The sequence below is a fragment of the Plasmodium knowlesi genome, assembly GCF_000006355.2.
Source record: "Plasmodium knowlesi strain H genome assembly, chromosome: 9".
In the NCBI taxonomy this organism is placed as follows: Eukaryota; Apicomplexa; class Aconoidasida; order Haemosporida; family Plasmodiidae; genus Plasmodium; species Plasmodium knowlesi.
Window position 1 is genome coordinate 1,941,634 of NC_011910.2, and position 17,534 is coordinate 1,959,167.

A 17,534-nucleotide genomic window follows, 5' to 3' on the forward strand; every position below is an offset into this window, starting at 1 on the left:
CGCGCCGAGTCGGGAGGGAGAGGAATAACAGAAACAACTCTTTCGTATTGTCAACGCGGGATTAGGAACGCTGATCAGAAGGGGCCTTCGAATCGGTCGGTTTGTTTGCTATATATTTAGCAACAGGGGGGGGGACTGTATACGCGCAATAACATATATTAAACTTCATTATTGCGCGTATACACTCCCACACAAATGCTTGCTGGGCTGTTCAAGTGCTCTCGCGAACTAACACCCTACGTATGCATTCGCTTAGAAATCCTTCCAGTAAAATACAGGACGATCCAATTTGCTAAGTTCTTTTCATCATTTGGGTGTATCCCTTTTTTTTTTTTTTTTTTTTTTTTTTTTTTTGGCATCCCCTCAACTTGGCGAAAGTAATCCTTTCTTAACGCGATAACGGGACAATTTTTTCTAACCTGGAAAACTGATCACTCGATCGTTTGCCTTTTACAAATATGCATTCAGCAGCAGCTGGGGTTGTGTTGGAGAGGTAAAGATATGAGTAATTATTTCTGCGATTTTTTTTTTTTTTTTTTTTCTTTTCCATTCAATTTTGACACAGCAAGGGATGGGTAACATAAATATATGCTCTTATCCATATTCTGTACTAACATGTGGAATTTTTTTTTTTTTTTTTCTTTTCCTTTCCTGAAAAAAAAAAAAAAAAAAATTGGTGCATATGAAGCATTCGGTGCGTATAATGCCATGTGGGGTTTTCTTGCCCTCTAGGGCTGAACCAGAAACAGGGTTTAGTTTGCCTAGCGATGAAAATATCATTCAGTATATTTCAGTCGCGCTGAAAATTGCGCATAAAATAGGAAAATGCATAAAGGATACAGGGATAGCCCCCTAAAATATATCATCTGCGACGATGTATGAACAATACATGTGTTCATTTTTCCTCCTCATATTGATAGCCACCCACATTTCCATACTTGCAATGCATTCACGCGTACATGTAACCTCCCCTCTTATATGTGCATAACTTTGCGTGTAACTCCATAAATGTTCAATACAACCGAGGAGTTGCGTTTCCTTTTTTTTTTCGTATAATAATGAATAACGTTTTGATCCATGTGTGTGGGAACAGAAGAATTCAATTAGCCCATCCCAATTGAGCGCACGTACACACGCATTGTCATTGCAATGCCCCCAAGTGCTTTCTTCCACATATTTCTGTGCCCATGCGGTGGCTAATACTTTTATTGTACAAGCAGGGGATGCAGATGAAAAGGAAGGCAAGCGGACAGCTTGGCTACTGGATAATTTGGTGTGATTGCTAATCGTTGCCACTCATCCATATCCTTTTTGAAACTATTGCAAAAGAAAAAAAGTAGATGGTTCCATTCTAAGTGTCCACAAATAATGTGGAAAAAAAAAAAAAAAAAAAGATACCTTTCTTGCTAATCCCAAGGCAGAACATATTCTGATGAGCCACTTCAAATACATTTCCACCAAATCGGGTTATGTCCCATTCCATGTCTACACGAACAACACAGCTCACTATGCGCAGGAAGTGCTTAAGGGAATATTCTCCCCATATAATATACCACAATTTTTTTTTTCTTTTTTTTGTACTAAATTTACACTTAACATTTAAAGAATCATCCGTGTTGGTTGTGATAAATTTATGTAGACATAAATTTTTGCACATGATGTGTGTAAAGCCCCCATTGCAAATAAACAATTACTAAACAAGCAAGCATTCGCCGGAACATTTTTTTTTTTTTTTCTCTCTTTTACGAATATGTGTGTAAATTTTAGCAGAAACAGTTTATAATGCAAACAAACTGGAAAAAAAAAAAAAAAAAAAAAAAAAAAAAAAAATGGCTACCTTCCTTTTCACCTTCGCCCTACTTTTGTGCAAAGTGTCATGTATGGATGAAGCTGCATTTCTTGGTATGTCTTTCGAAAATGGTGATGTGCACGTTTGTCTCTTATCCGTTTCGTTCATCCGCTCGTTGGCCGCATCGTGCTACGAACTATCTCCCGATCAATCATTAAAGCATTAATTGTGGACCTGGAACCTGGCGTCACTTTGGTAATAGCAGAGCCTTTCCTGCTTCTCCTCCTCTTCCTTCTTCGGTCTTTGCTTAACAACTTTCTCCCTGGTGGTGGTTACCTTATATTCGGTGTTGAATGAATCCACAATGTTGTCCTTGTTGGATGAGCAATGAAAATCGAAGTCGCTGTAATCGTATGTAGAGGAGCTGGAAGTTTTGTTAAAGTTATCGCGAATGGTTTCGTCCAAACGTATGGTAGCCTTGGTGTAGCTGCTTGGGTGGGGAAACGCGTTCGTCTTGTGGTTAGGCACACCTGCACTTCGGTTATCACTTGGGTGGTCAGTTGGGTGGTTGACTTGATCATCGCTTGGGCTTTCGCCATCCTTTCCGCCTCCCTCCAAGTAGGCATGAGTGCTGACCGCCTGGGTACGACGCACTTCGTCGAACGTTTTATTCCGCCCCGTGGCGCAATGCGAAAGAGTACCCTGGTTTGTTCCCTTACCTTCCATTTGCAGGTTCATTGAACTTTTGTCTTTCCCCTCCTGAGGGAGGTCCCCCAGGAGTAGGTCCTCGTACCGCTCCTTGCCTGCTACAAGTGGGTTCCGACTGCGATGGTCACTTCGGTTCCCATTGGCAGTACCGTTGGTAGTCCCGTTGGCAGTCGCGTCGGCAGTCCCGTTGACTTCCCCGTTGGCGCTCCCCGCGCTGCTCATCCAATGGCCGCAGTGCTCCTCCCGGCCCAACGCTTTCAACATTTTCATAAAACCAGAATGATCACTCTTCTCCACACTCCTGCTTCTGCTATTACAGTCATTCTCCTCGTAACTCGTTTCGTAATTCGCCACGCAGGGGAAACTGCCACCTTGTGGGTCATCGTCATCCTTCCGTTCGCTTAACTTTCCCAACATATTCGTGGGGTAGTACTGCTCGTTCTTATCGTAGCCTTTTTTCATGGAAACGTAGTTATGCTTTGTGTTTACACCTGGTGTATCGTAATTGCCTGTTCCATACAACTGGCCCACAGGCATCTTCGTCAGATGGACATGGGTTGTATTTTTCCTTCCATCATAATTCCTACCACCCTTCGTATTCTTCATAAAATTATTAATAATAATATCGTTGGCGTCGTTGCTGTTATTTGGTTCCTCTGCCATATGAGTGGAGGAGTCAATATTCGAAGGGAAATTCTTTCCATCCTTATTCACTCTGTCATTACACAATTTGGAGTTTGCACTCTGTCTCGTGTCGTCTGGAATTATAGTGTCGATGATCATCTGATTGTTGTTTTTCCCATCTTCACCAGTAGATTTTATTTGCTCCACATAACGACTCCTTGGTGCCTCTACATCATTCTTCATGTCATTTTCTCGGTGCAATTTTTTTTTGTTCATGATAGAGGATAGGCCACTTTCATACTCGTAATTTTTTCCCTTGATATTAGCACAATTATTAATGTTATAATTGGAGAGGTTACTTTTGGACACCATCCTTGCCATTTCTTCGACGACTGTGTCCTTCTTATTGCCAATGTGATACCCCTTATCAGCATTATCCTTGCTACTAATATTCGTATGATCATTCACGCATTGTTTAATTTTATCGTTATTTGAAAAGGTTTCCCAATTTAGGGGGTTCAGTTGTTCACTCTCTTTTATGTGTAACTTACTCTTCTCTTTTTCCATGTCAATGCATCTGCTACCTCGCAAGGGATGACTCCTCCTGTCGTGGTCTACTATACTCTCCCCCTCCGCATAACAAACAAAACGATCGGGATGGCTATTTTTTACTCTGGAGTCTTCCATATATCTGATGCAACTGTCTATGATATTCCGGGAAAGGTCTCCCGACTTGTCCATCTTCCCACAAATGTCTGAAGAAGTGGATACAGTAGCTTTGTTGAAATAACCCCTCAATGTGGAAGGGCAATGAAATGGTTCCTCTTTATTATTTAAGCTCTCCATGTGATACCCATTTGTTCTATCTACAACGGTATGACCTTCCCCTTTTGTTCGATCCTCCTCACAGTTATAATGCACCCTTTCATTCGTTTTTCCTTCCGCTACTAAGAAAGAATTATCGCCCATTTTTTTCTTTTTCGATAAGGTGTTCTCATCATGGAGATGCTTTCCCAATTTGTCCATGTCCACTTTGATCGCTTCACCATTTGCTGAGAAGGAGGTGATCCTTTTTTGGTGCGCGACGAAATGAGTAGAACAGACTTCTCCCTTTTTGGTGCCCACGTTGCTACATACTTGGTCCCTCCCCCTTGCGACCTTTTCCTGACTGAGGCTAACTTGGACGCGACTTCCATTTCGGCTGTCAGTGCGAATTCCATGACAGGTGCTGATACTTCCTCCATTGGGGAGATCCAATAGGTAATGCTTCTGTTCATACGAGCCCACGATTTGGCCCCTTCCTCCCTCTCCCTCGTTCAAACCCATTTCATACAAACTAGATAAATTCTTTTTTAATTTTTTTTTCAGTTCCTTCGAATTCTCCAAGATTGAGTTAACTTTGTTCGAAAAGGACTCCTCCTTCTCCTTGGCGCACTTTCTATTCCTCCCTGATTTGTTGATGTTGAAATTGTTAGCGTAAATTTTTATGTAATTCTCCTCCTCATTGGCTTCGTCACAATCATCATCATCGTCATCGTCGTCGACTTCGTTATCATCTTTCTCACCTTCCACATTCGTTTGATAATCCAAATCATTGTATTCGTCTCCTTGTACACCTCGCGGTGAGTCCTCCCCCTGCATCCACTTTTTCCCGCGGGGTGGGGGGTCTTCCAGGTCTAGCACTCCCCTTTCTCCACCTCCTTCATATTTGCATGACCTCTCTTCCCCATCCGTACTCTCCTCCGCGTTGACCCCATTGGATTCATCCCCTTTGTGCGAGGTTCCCACATTACCCGTGTTACCCCTCCTGCATATCTTTTCAGTCAATTGATCCACCGTTTGATCATTCGATAATCTCATATTTTTGGACTCACCGAAGGTGAGAAGTGCATCTTGAAAATTTCTCCCATGGGTCATCGTCTTCTTTTTTGTATAATTAACTGTCTGCTCCGTTTGCATTTGTTGATCCTTTTTTTCACAAAACCATTTCGACGCTTTGCTAGACAACTCGTTTCTGCAGTTTGAGAAATTCGCCTCATCCTTCTCGTCCGATGTGTTAACGATAACATTACGATTTTTTTCCTGAAAAAGGGGATGCCCGTTTGGGGTCATTCCCTTCTTACCAATTTTCCCGTTTCCATTGTGGATCACCTCTACCGGTTTCTCATACTTATGTGTATTATTTTTCCCCTTGTAGTTTAAAAAATCATCGTACATCTCGCTCCTGCTATAGCAACTTTCCCGTACATTCTTCAATTGGTTATTATTTTTCCCGCTTCTCATTTGGATAACTTGGTTGTTTCTGGTGTCCAGTGTGCGGTTATCGTTTCGACTGTGTTGATCCATACTGCGGTGGTTTTGAGCGTGGTCTTCCTCCTCTTCATCTTCTTCTTCTTCTTCCTCCTCCTCCTCCTCCTCTTCATACTCACTTTCTTCTTCGTCGTCGTTAACCGAATAGTCATCTTCACTTTCTTCCTCATCATCGTTGTCTTCCTCCTCGTCGCTCTCAATTTGTGTTTCTCCTTCCACTTCATCTTCTTCCCCGTCGGTAATCCCCTGCTCGATGTCTCGTACCTGTTCCTCCAGAAACTGATTACCTTCGTCTCCGCTACAGGCTTCGTGACAGGTGCCTTTCTTTTTAACATTTTGGCTAGCATGACTGATCTGGCTAATTTTCCCATTTTTCGATTCTTTCCTGACGCTGGCACGATCTCCTCCTTTCTTATTCTTTCGCATGTAATTCTTGTGTACTGCACCGGTACCCCCCACATCACCTCCTTCATCTGCTTCGTCATCTTCATCGTCCTCCTCGTCGTCTATAACGATAGCTTCATTCTCCTTTGTTGTGATATGCTCCTCCTTTTTCTTCTTCGCAAAATTGTCGTTGTTCGGATTTTCCATGTCATCATTGATGAGCAGAAAATTATCCTTCTTAGCGTTTTCCACGTACGCAACTGGGGATACATGCAGGGCGTCCGCATTCCCATGTGGACCGTGGTTGTTATTGTGAAGAGATGTGGCAGAAGCAGCGTTGATGACCCCCCCGTTCTGGAGTCTATCATTGTTGTAGCTAGTGTTCGCTGTCCTATGGTCCGCTTTCACTGCACTTCTGGCATCTCTACTTTGCTTGGTTTTGCTATCGTTGCTCCTGCAGGTACAGGGGTCGCTTTTCTTCACGGAGCAACAATTTATTCTATTTTTAAAATTATTCTTCATCATATAGTACAGAATTTCGTAGTCATTTTTCAGACAAGCGTGCGAATATTTATTGTTACTAGTTTTGTCCTTCGGGGTGTCCCCGTCCATCACGACGGTTGCCTTGTTGTTTCCTCTCGAAGTAGAAGCGTCTTCCTTGTCTATTTCTCCGTTTTGCTTCATTTTGCCATTCGCATTGAGGGAAATGGCGTTCGCCGTGTTGACTGCGTTGACAGAATTTGCCGCATTGGTTGAGTAGACCGCATGCGTTGCAGTGGGTGCATTAGCTGTATTCGCGCCATTCGGCGAGATGGAGGAAATATTTTTGAAAAAGTTCCAATTATTGGAGAGCAGGTAAATCCACCTGCTCTTAACCTTCTCATGCCACAAAAATTTGGAATTCTGAAGGCTAAAATTGTTTAACATCTCTGTCACCCAGGGGTGGTCCAGAACATTCTGCAAGCTTAATCTTTCACTGGGGTTTGATGAAGTCAACTTCACGAATAAATCCCACGCTTTAAGATTCTCTCTGAATCTGCTAGGGGGTTTGGAGTGTCTCAAATTATGCACCGTTTTCAGAATAGTTTGGGCCACTTTCGAACATTCGATTCCTTTTTGCCTACACACGAATCTTCCAGAAATGAATAAAATCATATTCATCCCAAGGGCGTAGTTGTCAATTTTTTCCGTCATGGGTCCCGTATTCCTTAATACCTCTGGGGGGTTAATTTCTAACGTCCCTGGCCATTCTGTCGGGTGCAAATTGCAGGAGTCGATATGTTCGGACCATCCAAAATCCGCTATGACGATTCTTCTATTGTCATATCTTAAAATATTTGTTGGCTTTAAATCTCTGTGAACAATATTCATGTCTTGAATGTACCACATTCCCTGCAACAGTTGAATGAAGTAGAGGAAGGCTTCAGACATATTGCTCGATAAATTCTCCTTCCACAGGGTCCCATCATTTGCATAATCTTGTATCAATATCCAGCCTTCTTTTCCTCCTATAACTTTGTGTAACTTTATTACCCCAGGACATTGACATATGGACAGGTTAATTATTTCTTTAGTAAACATTTCAACAATACGATTAAATGATTCCTTCGGAAATTGATTTGGTTGTAACAACTTGGCTGCAAATATTTCGTTCGTAATTTTATGCTTCACCTTCCATACCTGTGCGTACGTTCCCTTTCCCAAATTGTTCAAAACGACGTAATCCTTAAAGCAGCTCTCATTTGTCCGTATTATCCTAATTTGGTTGTGTAGCACGCTGGGTAGCTGTAAAACGTCATTGTTCGTAGACAGGTTTGAGCCTATTTTAATTTCTTCATTTTTTCTCCCTTTTATGTAACTTCGCTTGTAATAATTATCAGCAAATTCGGGATTTTCTTTGTTGTTATTATTCAAGGGTTTAGTGTTCTTTTTCATATCTGGAAAATCCATGTTTTCTTTTTTTTTTTTTTTTTTGAGAAAATATTTATTTGTTCGTTTGTACGTTTGTTCCGGTAGGGGGATGATGCCCTCCTTCACAAGAATGTGCTGTTCCAGATCCGTCCTTGCAGAAGCGTCCAAATCGGGTTACATCTACGGGTGTACATATGTGCACGTATATGTGCACACCTACTAAGTAGAAGTGTCCTTCTAAACGCGCACGCATGCATACATATGTGCACATGCAAGGTTAGGTATACACACATTAATATTTTTATCTGCTCCTGTTTGTTACACATACATGTATATGACAGAATATACACTCACTGCAGCAAACGACTTTTTTTTTTTTCTTTTTTTTTTTTTTGTTAAATTATATTCCCCTTCTGCGATTTCTCTACTTTATCAAAAAAATAAAATAAAATAATTGTTTTATAAAACAGTTTTTCTAACCGGTTTATATTTAGTCGAACTCTTCCGGTGCTGGTGGTCAACGTATTCTCACAACTGTGGTATACTTGAGTGTTGTTAATTTATTTTTCTGTAGAAATTCTTCAGGTTTGTGTAACTTCCAAGTGGAAACTGTTATTCTATTTTTTATATTTATTTTTTGTTCTGTACTTCATTTACTTGATCGTTATATTTTGAAGTGGTTATGTGTGTGGTTTTCTTTTTCTTTCTTGTATGATTCTTTGCAGCCTCTTTGTGGACCTCCTTGTACACCTTGTTTTTTTCTTTTTCTTTTTTCCTTTTTAAACTATTTTGTTCGTTTCTTCGTTTCTTTCTTTTTTCTTTTTTTTTTTTTTTTTTTATGAGGAAATTTTCTTTCTACAAATTTGCTAACACAACCAGATAGAACCAAAGAAAGGGGTTAATCAAAATAATAAAAAATCAGTGAAAAAACAAACGGAAAAAAAAAAAGAAAAAAAAAAAAAAGTAGGTATGTAAATATATGTGGTAAAAAAAAAGAAAAAACAACAAATGAAAGATAATGCTATTTAACTTAAAATGATGTACGTAAACTAAAATTAAAAATTAGCACATAGACACATGATAACAAATCTACTTAGGCTTAAATAAAAAGTCGTTCAAGGGTATACAATTGACGCATTATTGCAGAGTGGACTGCTACGGAAAAAAAAAAAAAAAAAAAAAAAAAGGAAAGATAGAGAAATAGAAACGGAGCGGAAACGAAGTGGCATGAATTAACACGGAATGGCAAAAGGGGCTCACAACAAGCAGAACAAAAAAAAGGAAAAAATTAAAACTGAAACTGGCGTAAATATTAGGGACAAACTTAAAAATTAAATGAATCACAAACTCTATAAATTTACACAAAACAAGAGGTCATTAGCTCGTTAGCTTGAATACATTTGGACACATTGCAAGTGTTACATCTGGAGAAAAAGCAACAAAACAAAAAGGACAAAATAAAAATTATAGCTAATGTAGGTGTACAGAAAGTAAACTATCATTTTTGATGCAGAGTTATTGAAATGGCAATAAGTAAGAGCGTTTAATTTTTGTTAAAATTTCATTTGTGCATTTATGGCAAACTTTTACACGGTTAAACTGTCAACCTATCAAGCGGTAAAACTTGTCAACTGGTTAACTGGCCAACTGTTCAAACACTTGTGCAAGTATAGAACGTTGCAAAAAGGTTAATTTTTGTCTACTCGCCCGATGGTGCAAGTACACGAATGCAACATACATGCGTAGATACACGCACAAACACACACATAAATATATATGTGGACATCCACGCGTGAGTACAGAAGCATAAAATACAAAACAAATGTTAGTATTTGAACTCCGGCTGGAAGTTATAGAATTGTTTTATTGTTTCTTTCTTTTTCTTCCTTTTTTTCATTATTCCACCTTCTCATGTATTTCCCTCTCTCTCGCACTCTCAATTTAAGAATTTCACAATTTAATACAAATGTTTGTATGACTGTGAAAAAAAAAAAAAAAAAAATCAACTTAATTCAGAATTCATTTTACATAAACAAAACAATAATTTGTGTGCACTTTATATTTTTTTTTTTTTTTTTTCATTCAAATTTATCAAAGTAACAGCAACAAAAAAAAAAAAAGAAAAAAGAAAAGAAAAAAAAAAGCTTAAATGCTCCTTTCCTTACAATATTAAAAATGTTTCATATTGTCTTATGTAACTTTTCTTTTCACTTAACACAAATATTCTTTACATAGTGGTATACGATACAACAAAAACGAAGCAGCGGTAATAAAACAATTACACACTTTTTCCCTTGTTTGCAGTGATCATAAATTCGCCTGAACTGTTCATAAAAAAAAAAAAAAAAAAAAAAAAAAAAACGATGTGATATAGGAATGCACTTAACTGTTTATTACACGTTCATACTTTTTTTTTCCCATATATTAGCGCACAGTATGGTTAGCTAGTGCGCAACGATAGGAAAGAATGACAGCCAAAAGTACGAAGGAGTAAAAAAACGGAGAGGAAAAAAGAAAATAAAATAATAGTTCAATATGTAGCATTTACAACACAAACATTGGCTAGCAAAAAAAAAAAAAAAAAAAAAAAAAAAAACATCGCACGATGTTATGTAGGATGTTACTTTCTTAACTTGTGAAATGTGAGCGGAAGAACACATGTGTGTATTCAGATATAAAAATAGTTATTGGTGTCGAAAAAAAAAAAAAGGAAAACTTATGCTTTAGAATGTGTAAACGAGGTAATATGGATAAATTTGTATATTTCACTTTTTCTCATTTTCTGTTTTTTACTTTTCACTCGTGAATGTTATGGATTCATAGTATGTTTTTCTTTTTCTTTTTCGCGCTCGCATCTGTTGGTGGTTACGACGTGAAACATTTATATCAATCTTCAGATTAATGCTGATACTACGTCTCTGTTTCATTTAGCATGTAGAAAAGCGTTGGCATGGCGTTGAAGGTGCGATGGTAACCTACGCTCAGGTGCACATGTGTGTAAGCGTGTACGTGTGTACATATATGGTCGAAAGTACACACATATGCGCAAGAGTACAAATATATATGCGTGTCTGTATATGGGCAAATGTGTATTCATCCAATCACCCATTCATATGGTGATACATAAATGAAGGCAATTTATACACACGGCATTTCGCACGGATATGGTTTCTGAGCATTTGTCTGAATTGTTGCAATTATTACACAGTGCCTGCATGGGCCGTATGCAATGACGGGTGTAAAAGCGTATGGATGGATGGGAAAACATATATGGGTGAATGAAAGGAACATATGGACGGATGTGAAAGCGTATTGGTGGGTGTGCAGATATTCTGCTTCGTGTAAAAGGACAAACAAATGTATACCACTATCTTTTCATTTTTTTCACATTGACAATTTCTGCAAAAGTGTGTAAAGTTTTCCTTGCTGGACTGGACATGCCATTTTTTTTTTTTTTTTTTTTCTTTATGAACACTGCTATGGGAAGTTGCATTTTTTCAAACTTAGCTTTTCTTCTCATTTGCATTTTTCCACTTTTTCGTTTTTCTATTTTCCGTTTTCCTATTTTCCATTTTAATTTCCCCCCCCCCTCGTAGCACATATTTTTAACTCATTTACCCTGTTGTTATTCACTGCTATACAGTGCACTCTGTTTGCTATTTTAAAAACCGAAGACAACATTTAAATGCGGGCGGGTGGTAACTTTTCCCAGAATTATATGTGATCGGAACTAAATGTATTGATTGCAAAGACCATGTATAGTTTGTGATCTTCTTTTTCTTGGAAAATTCCAGCTGAATTTTTCATATGTGATGAACGCTGGGAGCATTGATGCGCGTTGGTGTAATTGTGAGTTTGTCATATGACCTATTTTGGAATCTGCTCGATTGCGCAACTAACCATCTGTGTGATGGGTCGATTTTCTCCTATTGCCTCTTCACACAAGTGCTGATTTTCCCTTGGCGCATTTCCTCTCATGTTCGGTTCCCTTCGCGCGCCATATTCCATAAAATGGTAATAATTGCGTCCGCTTATTATTTTGTCAGTGTGGAAATGTTCTCTTGTAAAAAAAGGCGTTATGCGATGCCATCCCGTCATTTCAAGGTGGAAATTTCATCAGGGTCTCTCAAGCAACGAATCGACAGATCAAACAAAGCAACGCGATGCGATACGATGCGGTGGGAAGGGAATGGGGACAAAGTTAAGTGACAAAGGGGGGAAGAAACACCATGCGTACGCAAAAGAAGAACAAGAGAACAAGAACATATTTTCCTTACTATTCTGTTATGTGTTCCAATGCAGGGTCACACAGAACGTACGTTTCTCTTACTCTTGTATTTTGCATTATCTGAGATGTAAATACCCCACAGAAATGTGTGCAAACGTAAGAGATATGCTGAACACATACACTACACAGTGCACATGCAAAGTATCATTACATGCCCCCATGTGAATACTGAGATTTTCGAAAGGGAAGAATCTGTTCATCCCTTGGCTCATTTGCGTATTTAAAGCAGATCTGATCACAATGACATGTCAGATTATGGCTACGCATTTGCTTATCATTTGAAGGGGTTTTGGGGGGTTGTAACACAAAAAAGTAATCGAAAAAAGGATCTTACAAAAAAAAAAAAAAAAAAAAAAAAGGGAGAGGAAATGTACTAAGAAGGGGTATATTGAATGTATTATCTCCGTCAAAGCAATTTCCCATATATGAATATACATGTACATTTTCAGGTATGGTCATTTTATGGGGAAGGGAATAATTTCCTGTTGCACATATTGTGTAGTTTGGAACCCATTTAGGGGGGTAACTACTCCAAATTTTTCCTTTCCCCCAAGGATGCTTGTATTCCTATATTCTTGTGTTGGCGCTTTTTCCGGCATGATTTTCTGATGCGCCAGGTGGATCTAAATGATGGACATGTTGTGGGCCGAGTTGTCCGATATGGTTTTTCCGCACAAATGGCATTTACCCAATTTGTAGGCGCTAAAAAAGGGGTTATAAAAAGGGGGGCATGCAAGGAAGGTGGGGATCCCCTTTGAGGATGGACGTGGTACTGACACATGGAAATTAAGATAACGGATAGACCCATCAAAGATGAGTGCATGTAGATAGATATGCGTACATGCGGATACACGTGTCATGTTTGGGCCCTCTAAGTGACTAACCATGTAGAACAGTATTTTCCATCAAAGTGCAGTTGGCTGTTGCACTTTTTGCACTTGCTCTTGTTGGGGTTAAATCTAATGGAAGGAAAAAGGGAAAATGAAAAATGAAAAAGCCAAAAGTTACAGCTCTAAAAGTGCACACTTAAAATGAAAAACAGTTGTGTAGGTTAAGAGCGAGGAAGGAAGACGCAAGTTTGTGCAATTCGATTCGACATACTTTTGCTTGTTGTTTTTGTACTCTAGCAGTTTATTCCCTCCATAAGACCTGCTTGAGCCTGTCGAGAAAAATGCATTTGCGTGAATTATTTTTTTTCTTGGGGACAAGTTGCACATGTATTATTTTTAGGAAATGTAATTTGTTCATCTTAAAGGGGGGGGGTCTTTATGGCGCCATAGTTCTGTTGAAGAGCGCCGAGAATATGACTCATCGATGTGTGGGGATGTAACGGAAATAAGCATAAAATTTTGTGCACATGTAGATATATACTTATATTTATTTATCGATGAGGTCCCCTTTCTCGACACACTTTTAACTGCTTAATGCGCAATGAGGAAAGAGGACGCATGTGTCAAAAAAAAAAAAAAAAAAAACATTACTCTTCTTTACGTCCGGGGTTGGAAGCTTTTTCAGCTTCTTTTCGCACTTTTCACATGGCATTTTTCGCAAAACATTTCACGTTACTAGAATAGGAATTGGTTCCCCCCCTCAAACAGAAAATGTTGTTATGTGTTATGGATAATTCATTGAGTATTCGTTCGTTGTGCACGAGCGGCAGATTTTTTTTCTATATTATTTTTCCTTTATACGTTTAAAAAATTATTTTACATTTTACATTACTTGGCTTTACTTCGCCTTTCTATATTTAGAGTTTAAAAATGGGGGGGAATTTTTTTTCTTTTTTTTTTTTTTTTAATTTTTACCCTGTCAATATGTTGCCACGTAAAAACATGCCAACATGTTGACATGACTATAGTTCATCATTTTTTTTTTTTTTTTTTTTTTTTTTTTTTTTTTTATCATAAAATGGGGGAATTAAAAAGCGGACTGAACGTATGCAAGGACGTGGAATGCGCACATGCCGCTATGATGTGAAGGAGGGTACTATATATGCATATGGCGTTGGTACAAGGAGAGGCACTATTTTTTATTTTTAAACTACATGGAAAAGCATGAACTCGTGTGGAACGCGTTTTTATATGTTTGTGCCGCTGCTCAGTGGTACATTAACATTCGCTAATTTTTACACACAAAATTTTTACAAAAAAAAAAAAAAAAAAAAAAAAAAAAAGCGAAACGAAACGAAAGGAAGTTTAATAAATGGTTTATCCAAATTAAGCAAAAGTGTAGATAAAATGGGGGGGGATGCAAAAAAATATATATAAAAGAACCGTTCATATATGCAGCTGTACAAATTTGTATAATACGATGGGCTGGACGGGGGTACGGGATGGTTTTTTATCGGATGCGACTTCAATCAGGGGTGTGTCTCGTTGGACTAATCAAACAGAGGATTGTACTGCACCTAAAGGGAAGGTAACCGAATTGGGGGGCATTTTCACAACATGAGCAATGGTTAAATGTATATGTACGAATATATATGTGCTGCACCCCCTTATATATGTTTTACAGTTCAAAGTTGTTACCTTTTTTTTCATGGGCTCCTTTTCGAATAAATGCTTTCCCTTGGAATCTGCACGGAGGAAGGAACGACAAAATAGTGCGAACGTGGTGTAATGGTGGGGGAAGCTTGAAGGCATAAGCGCAAGGCATTACGTTAGTTCACACCTACTGTGATATATCGCAATTAATTTTGGTGCGAATAATGCCAAGTGCTATATTTGAACCCTGGCGTATTTACCGTTCAGCAGATTCTGTTGCATGTAGGTCGAGGAGGGCATCTTCTGATTCATCATGCCGCTGGATTTCATGGTATTTGAATTCATCGAGGTGGGAGAGGCGTTCCTGTTTTGCATCATTGGGTTACGTTTGCTGAGTTGGTAAAAGGGAGGAGGGGGGGGGGGGGCGGAGTAAGGATAAGTATTAATAGGTGGATGGAATATGTGAAGAGAAATTTCCCCTGTGATGAAATCCCCCGTGTGGAGAGGTCGCATGTACCTGATGGAAGGACCATCGCCCATGCTGTGCATGCTGCCTTGTGAGGAGCTGATGGTTTGCTTGTATGTCTGGGCTGCAGATTGCACATTGTTCGTTTTTAAGCTTTTCTGGAATTCGATTAGGTCCTGTTCATAATTGGCGTCAAAGAGATCCAAGTTGATGGAGGTGATATTGGGATCCTTCATGAGAACCTGATTTGCTTTTTTGAGAATATCCAGCTGCCTATTGAGGTGTTCCCTTTCCTTAACAACATGAGGAGGCTCATTTAACAGATCGTATAACTTCTGCTCACTGTTTAAATCAGAATATAACTCAAATTGCATTTTTTCTTGTAATTTCCTAATGAGGAAGTAACCGATAATTTTGGGGACACTATCTCTAACATTGCGTAGGACAATGTTAAAATAACAATCTAACCTTCGTCTGATTTCTTGAATAAACTGAGCATTGTATCTGGTCTTTTTTTTTTCTTTTGCGTTCCACATATTCATAACCGATTTTTGAGCTGTGCTAACAAACTTTGCAGCTTTACCAGTGATATACTCTTGGTCGCTCATCATATTAGAGTAGTACTTACTTTGCATATTATTATTATCTATATTTGAGTTGGAGATATTGGATTGTTGTCTTTTGTTTTGTAACCTTTGTTGAGAATTAAAATCTTGAGTTGTACTTTCGTTGTTTGGATCATCTTCATTGGCATTAATTATACTTCCGTGTTCTATCAGGTAGGAAGAATCGTTCGTGAAGAGATAATTGGTTTCTGCGTCGATAAAATTCTCTAGTATATTATGTGTGTTTTCTTTTTCCCTGAGGAGTATTGTTTGAGATAGATCTAGGACCTGTTCAGATAATTTCGGAAATCTTGCTAAAACTCGATTGGCTATTTTTTGTGATAATATTTCTAAGGTCTGAGTAACTTTATCTAGACAGTGAAATACTGGTGCGTTAATTTTTTTTAGATGTGGTAAAATTAAGAATTCAAATGTATCGGGGGAAGGGAAACCTGGCAAACTATCTCCTTCATGTAAACATATGGCATCATCAATATCGTTATCAGTAAGTTCGCTTGTTACATTTTTTCCTACGTATTCATCCAAGAATTCGTTAAAAATGCTTCTTACTTTGAGTCCACAAATTATGTCATTATTTTCTATAAAAACCTGTAACCTCTTATCATATTTACCCTTTAATGTATTTTTAAATATTTCACAATAATCTGTAATCATGGACCATAGGAGCTGAGTCTTTTTCGTTGCGTCCAGGGGCACGTTGGTTCCTAGTTCATACAACTTGTCATTAATGAGCCTTATTTTATCATTTATTTCGATTTTAATATCAGGGAGAAAATTTTTGATATGTCTGAGAAGTACTTTAGTTAATTTATCCGTTAGTGATGTGGTACCGTAAAGTGTTGGAGGTAACTTCTTATACACTGGATGGTTTTGGAAAAATTTTAATTCGTCCTTCAACGATTGGGCTATTGATTTTCCACTTTTAATGTCTGCTGTAGATCTGTTTACCACTCCTGTGTAACCTAACCGGAGGGTAATTTCATCATTCATTAACATCTTACTTGCATCCGCTCCTTTGTCCATTAAATCAATTTTTGTAATTACACCTATCGTTCTCAACCCTTTTGGATCAACCTTCCTCGCTATTTGTAAAGCATCACTTGTTGACATATCTGCATTGGCTGGTAACACGGCCAAGATAATTGTCCTGGGGTCTTTGACATAACGAAATGCCATTTCTCTTGTTAGCCTTTCGATGTCATCTGTCTGATCAGAATTTTTAAGAGGTACTCTTGTAATCCCCGGAAGATCTATGAGTGATAAATCTGGGCAACTAGTCGAGTATATATTCAGTACAATTGGCTCATCTATAATTCCTTTATTTTTTCCAGCTAGTTCATCCGTTAAGTTGTTTATGTGCTCCCTTACTTTGTTAAAATCTGTGAACTTTTTACTTTTATCATCTTCGAATATGGCCCAGTGTTTAATTTCGCTATCTTCCTTTATGTGGATGAGCCTGAATTCTATGGGCCTCCTGGTGACTATACCTTCACCTCTGGGGAGGAAATCCAGCCCGACTATTGATTCGAGCACACTGCTCTTGCCGCTGCTCTGCGTACCTACCACACATATTCTCGGCAGGTTGATGTACTTCTGCAGTCCAATATCCCTCAGTTCGTCGATCACGGTGATTAGCTTCCGCAGGTTGTTGTACATGCTCGACTCCATGGTTGGCAATGATGATTACGATAACGTTGGTGATGCTCCAGCGTAGTAATGCTTACTCTTTCTCTGGGTATCAATAGTGGTCCCTGCTCTTCAGGGTCTGGTCAAACGTGTATGGTGAGATTTGGTAAAAATGGGATTTCGCTATGTCACTTCGTTGAAAGGAGCCCCTCCTTACCAAATCTGTTTTATAACCCTCTTCGTTCCTCCCGCTTGTGCAGGTATAAATAAATGCTTGGAGGTACACTATACGAACTTTTTTTTTTTTTTTCCTTTTTTT

The 17,534-nt window shown here is 38.7% G+C and overlaps 3 protein-coding genes across 3 annotated transcripts; all 3 read right to left on the reverse strand.

Annotated features, from left to right (window-relative positions):
• Positions 1-2,011: 2,011 nt before the first annotated feature.
• On the reverse strand, positions 2,012-7,765 carry PKNH_0943100 (serine/threonine protein kinase, putative; the record flags this gene model as incomplete). The annotated part of the gene is made up of 1 exon (XM_002259419.1): positions 2,012-7,765. One exon carries the CDS (start codon positions 7,763-7,765, stop codon positions 2,012-2,014), a length of 5,754 nt encoding a protein of 1,917 aa, XP_002259455.1.
• A 4,872-nt stretch (positions 7,766-12,637) lies between these two features.
• On the reverse strand, positions 12,638-13,556 carry PKNH_0943200 (uncharacterized protein; the record flags this gene model as incomplete). The annotated part of the gene is made up of 4 exons (XM_002259420.1): positions 12,638-12,716; positions 12,899-12,973; positions 13,116-13,173; positions 13,496-13,556. 4 exons carry the CDS (start codon positions 13,554-13,556, stop codon positions 12,638-12,640), a joined length of 273 nt encoding a protein of 90 aa, XP_002259456.1.
• Positions 13,557-14,394: 838 nt separating this feature from the next.
• On the reverse strand, positions 14,395-17,257 carry PKNH_0943300 (dynamin-like protein, putative; the record flags this gene model as incomplete). The annotated part of the gene is made up of 4 exons (XM_002259421.1): positions 14,395-14,421; positions 14,543-14,589; positions 14,758-14,888; positions 15,015-17,257. 4 exons carry the CDS (start codon positions 17,255-17,257, stop codon positions 14,395-14,397), a joined length of 2,448 nt encoding a protein of 815 aa, XP_002259457.1.
• Between the last annotated feature and the right edge of the window lie 277 nt (positions 17,258-17,534).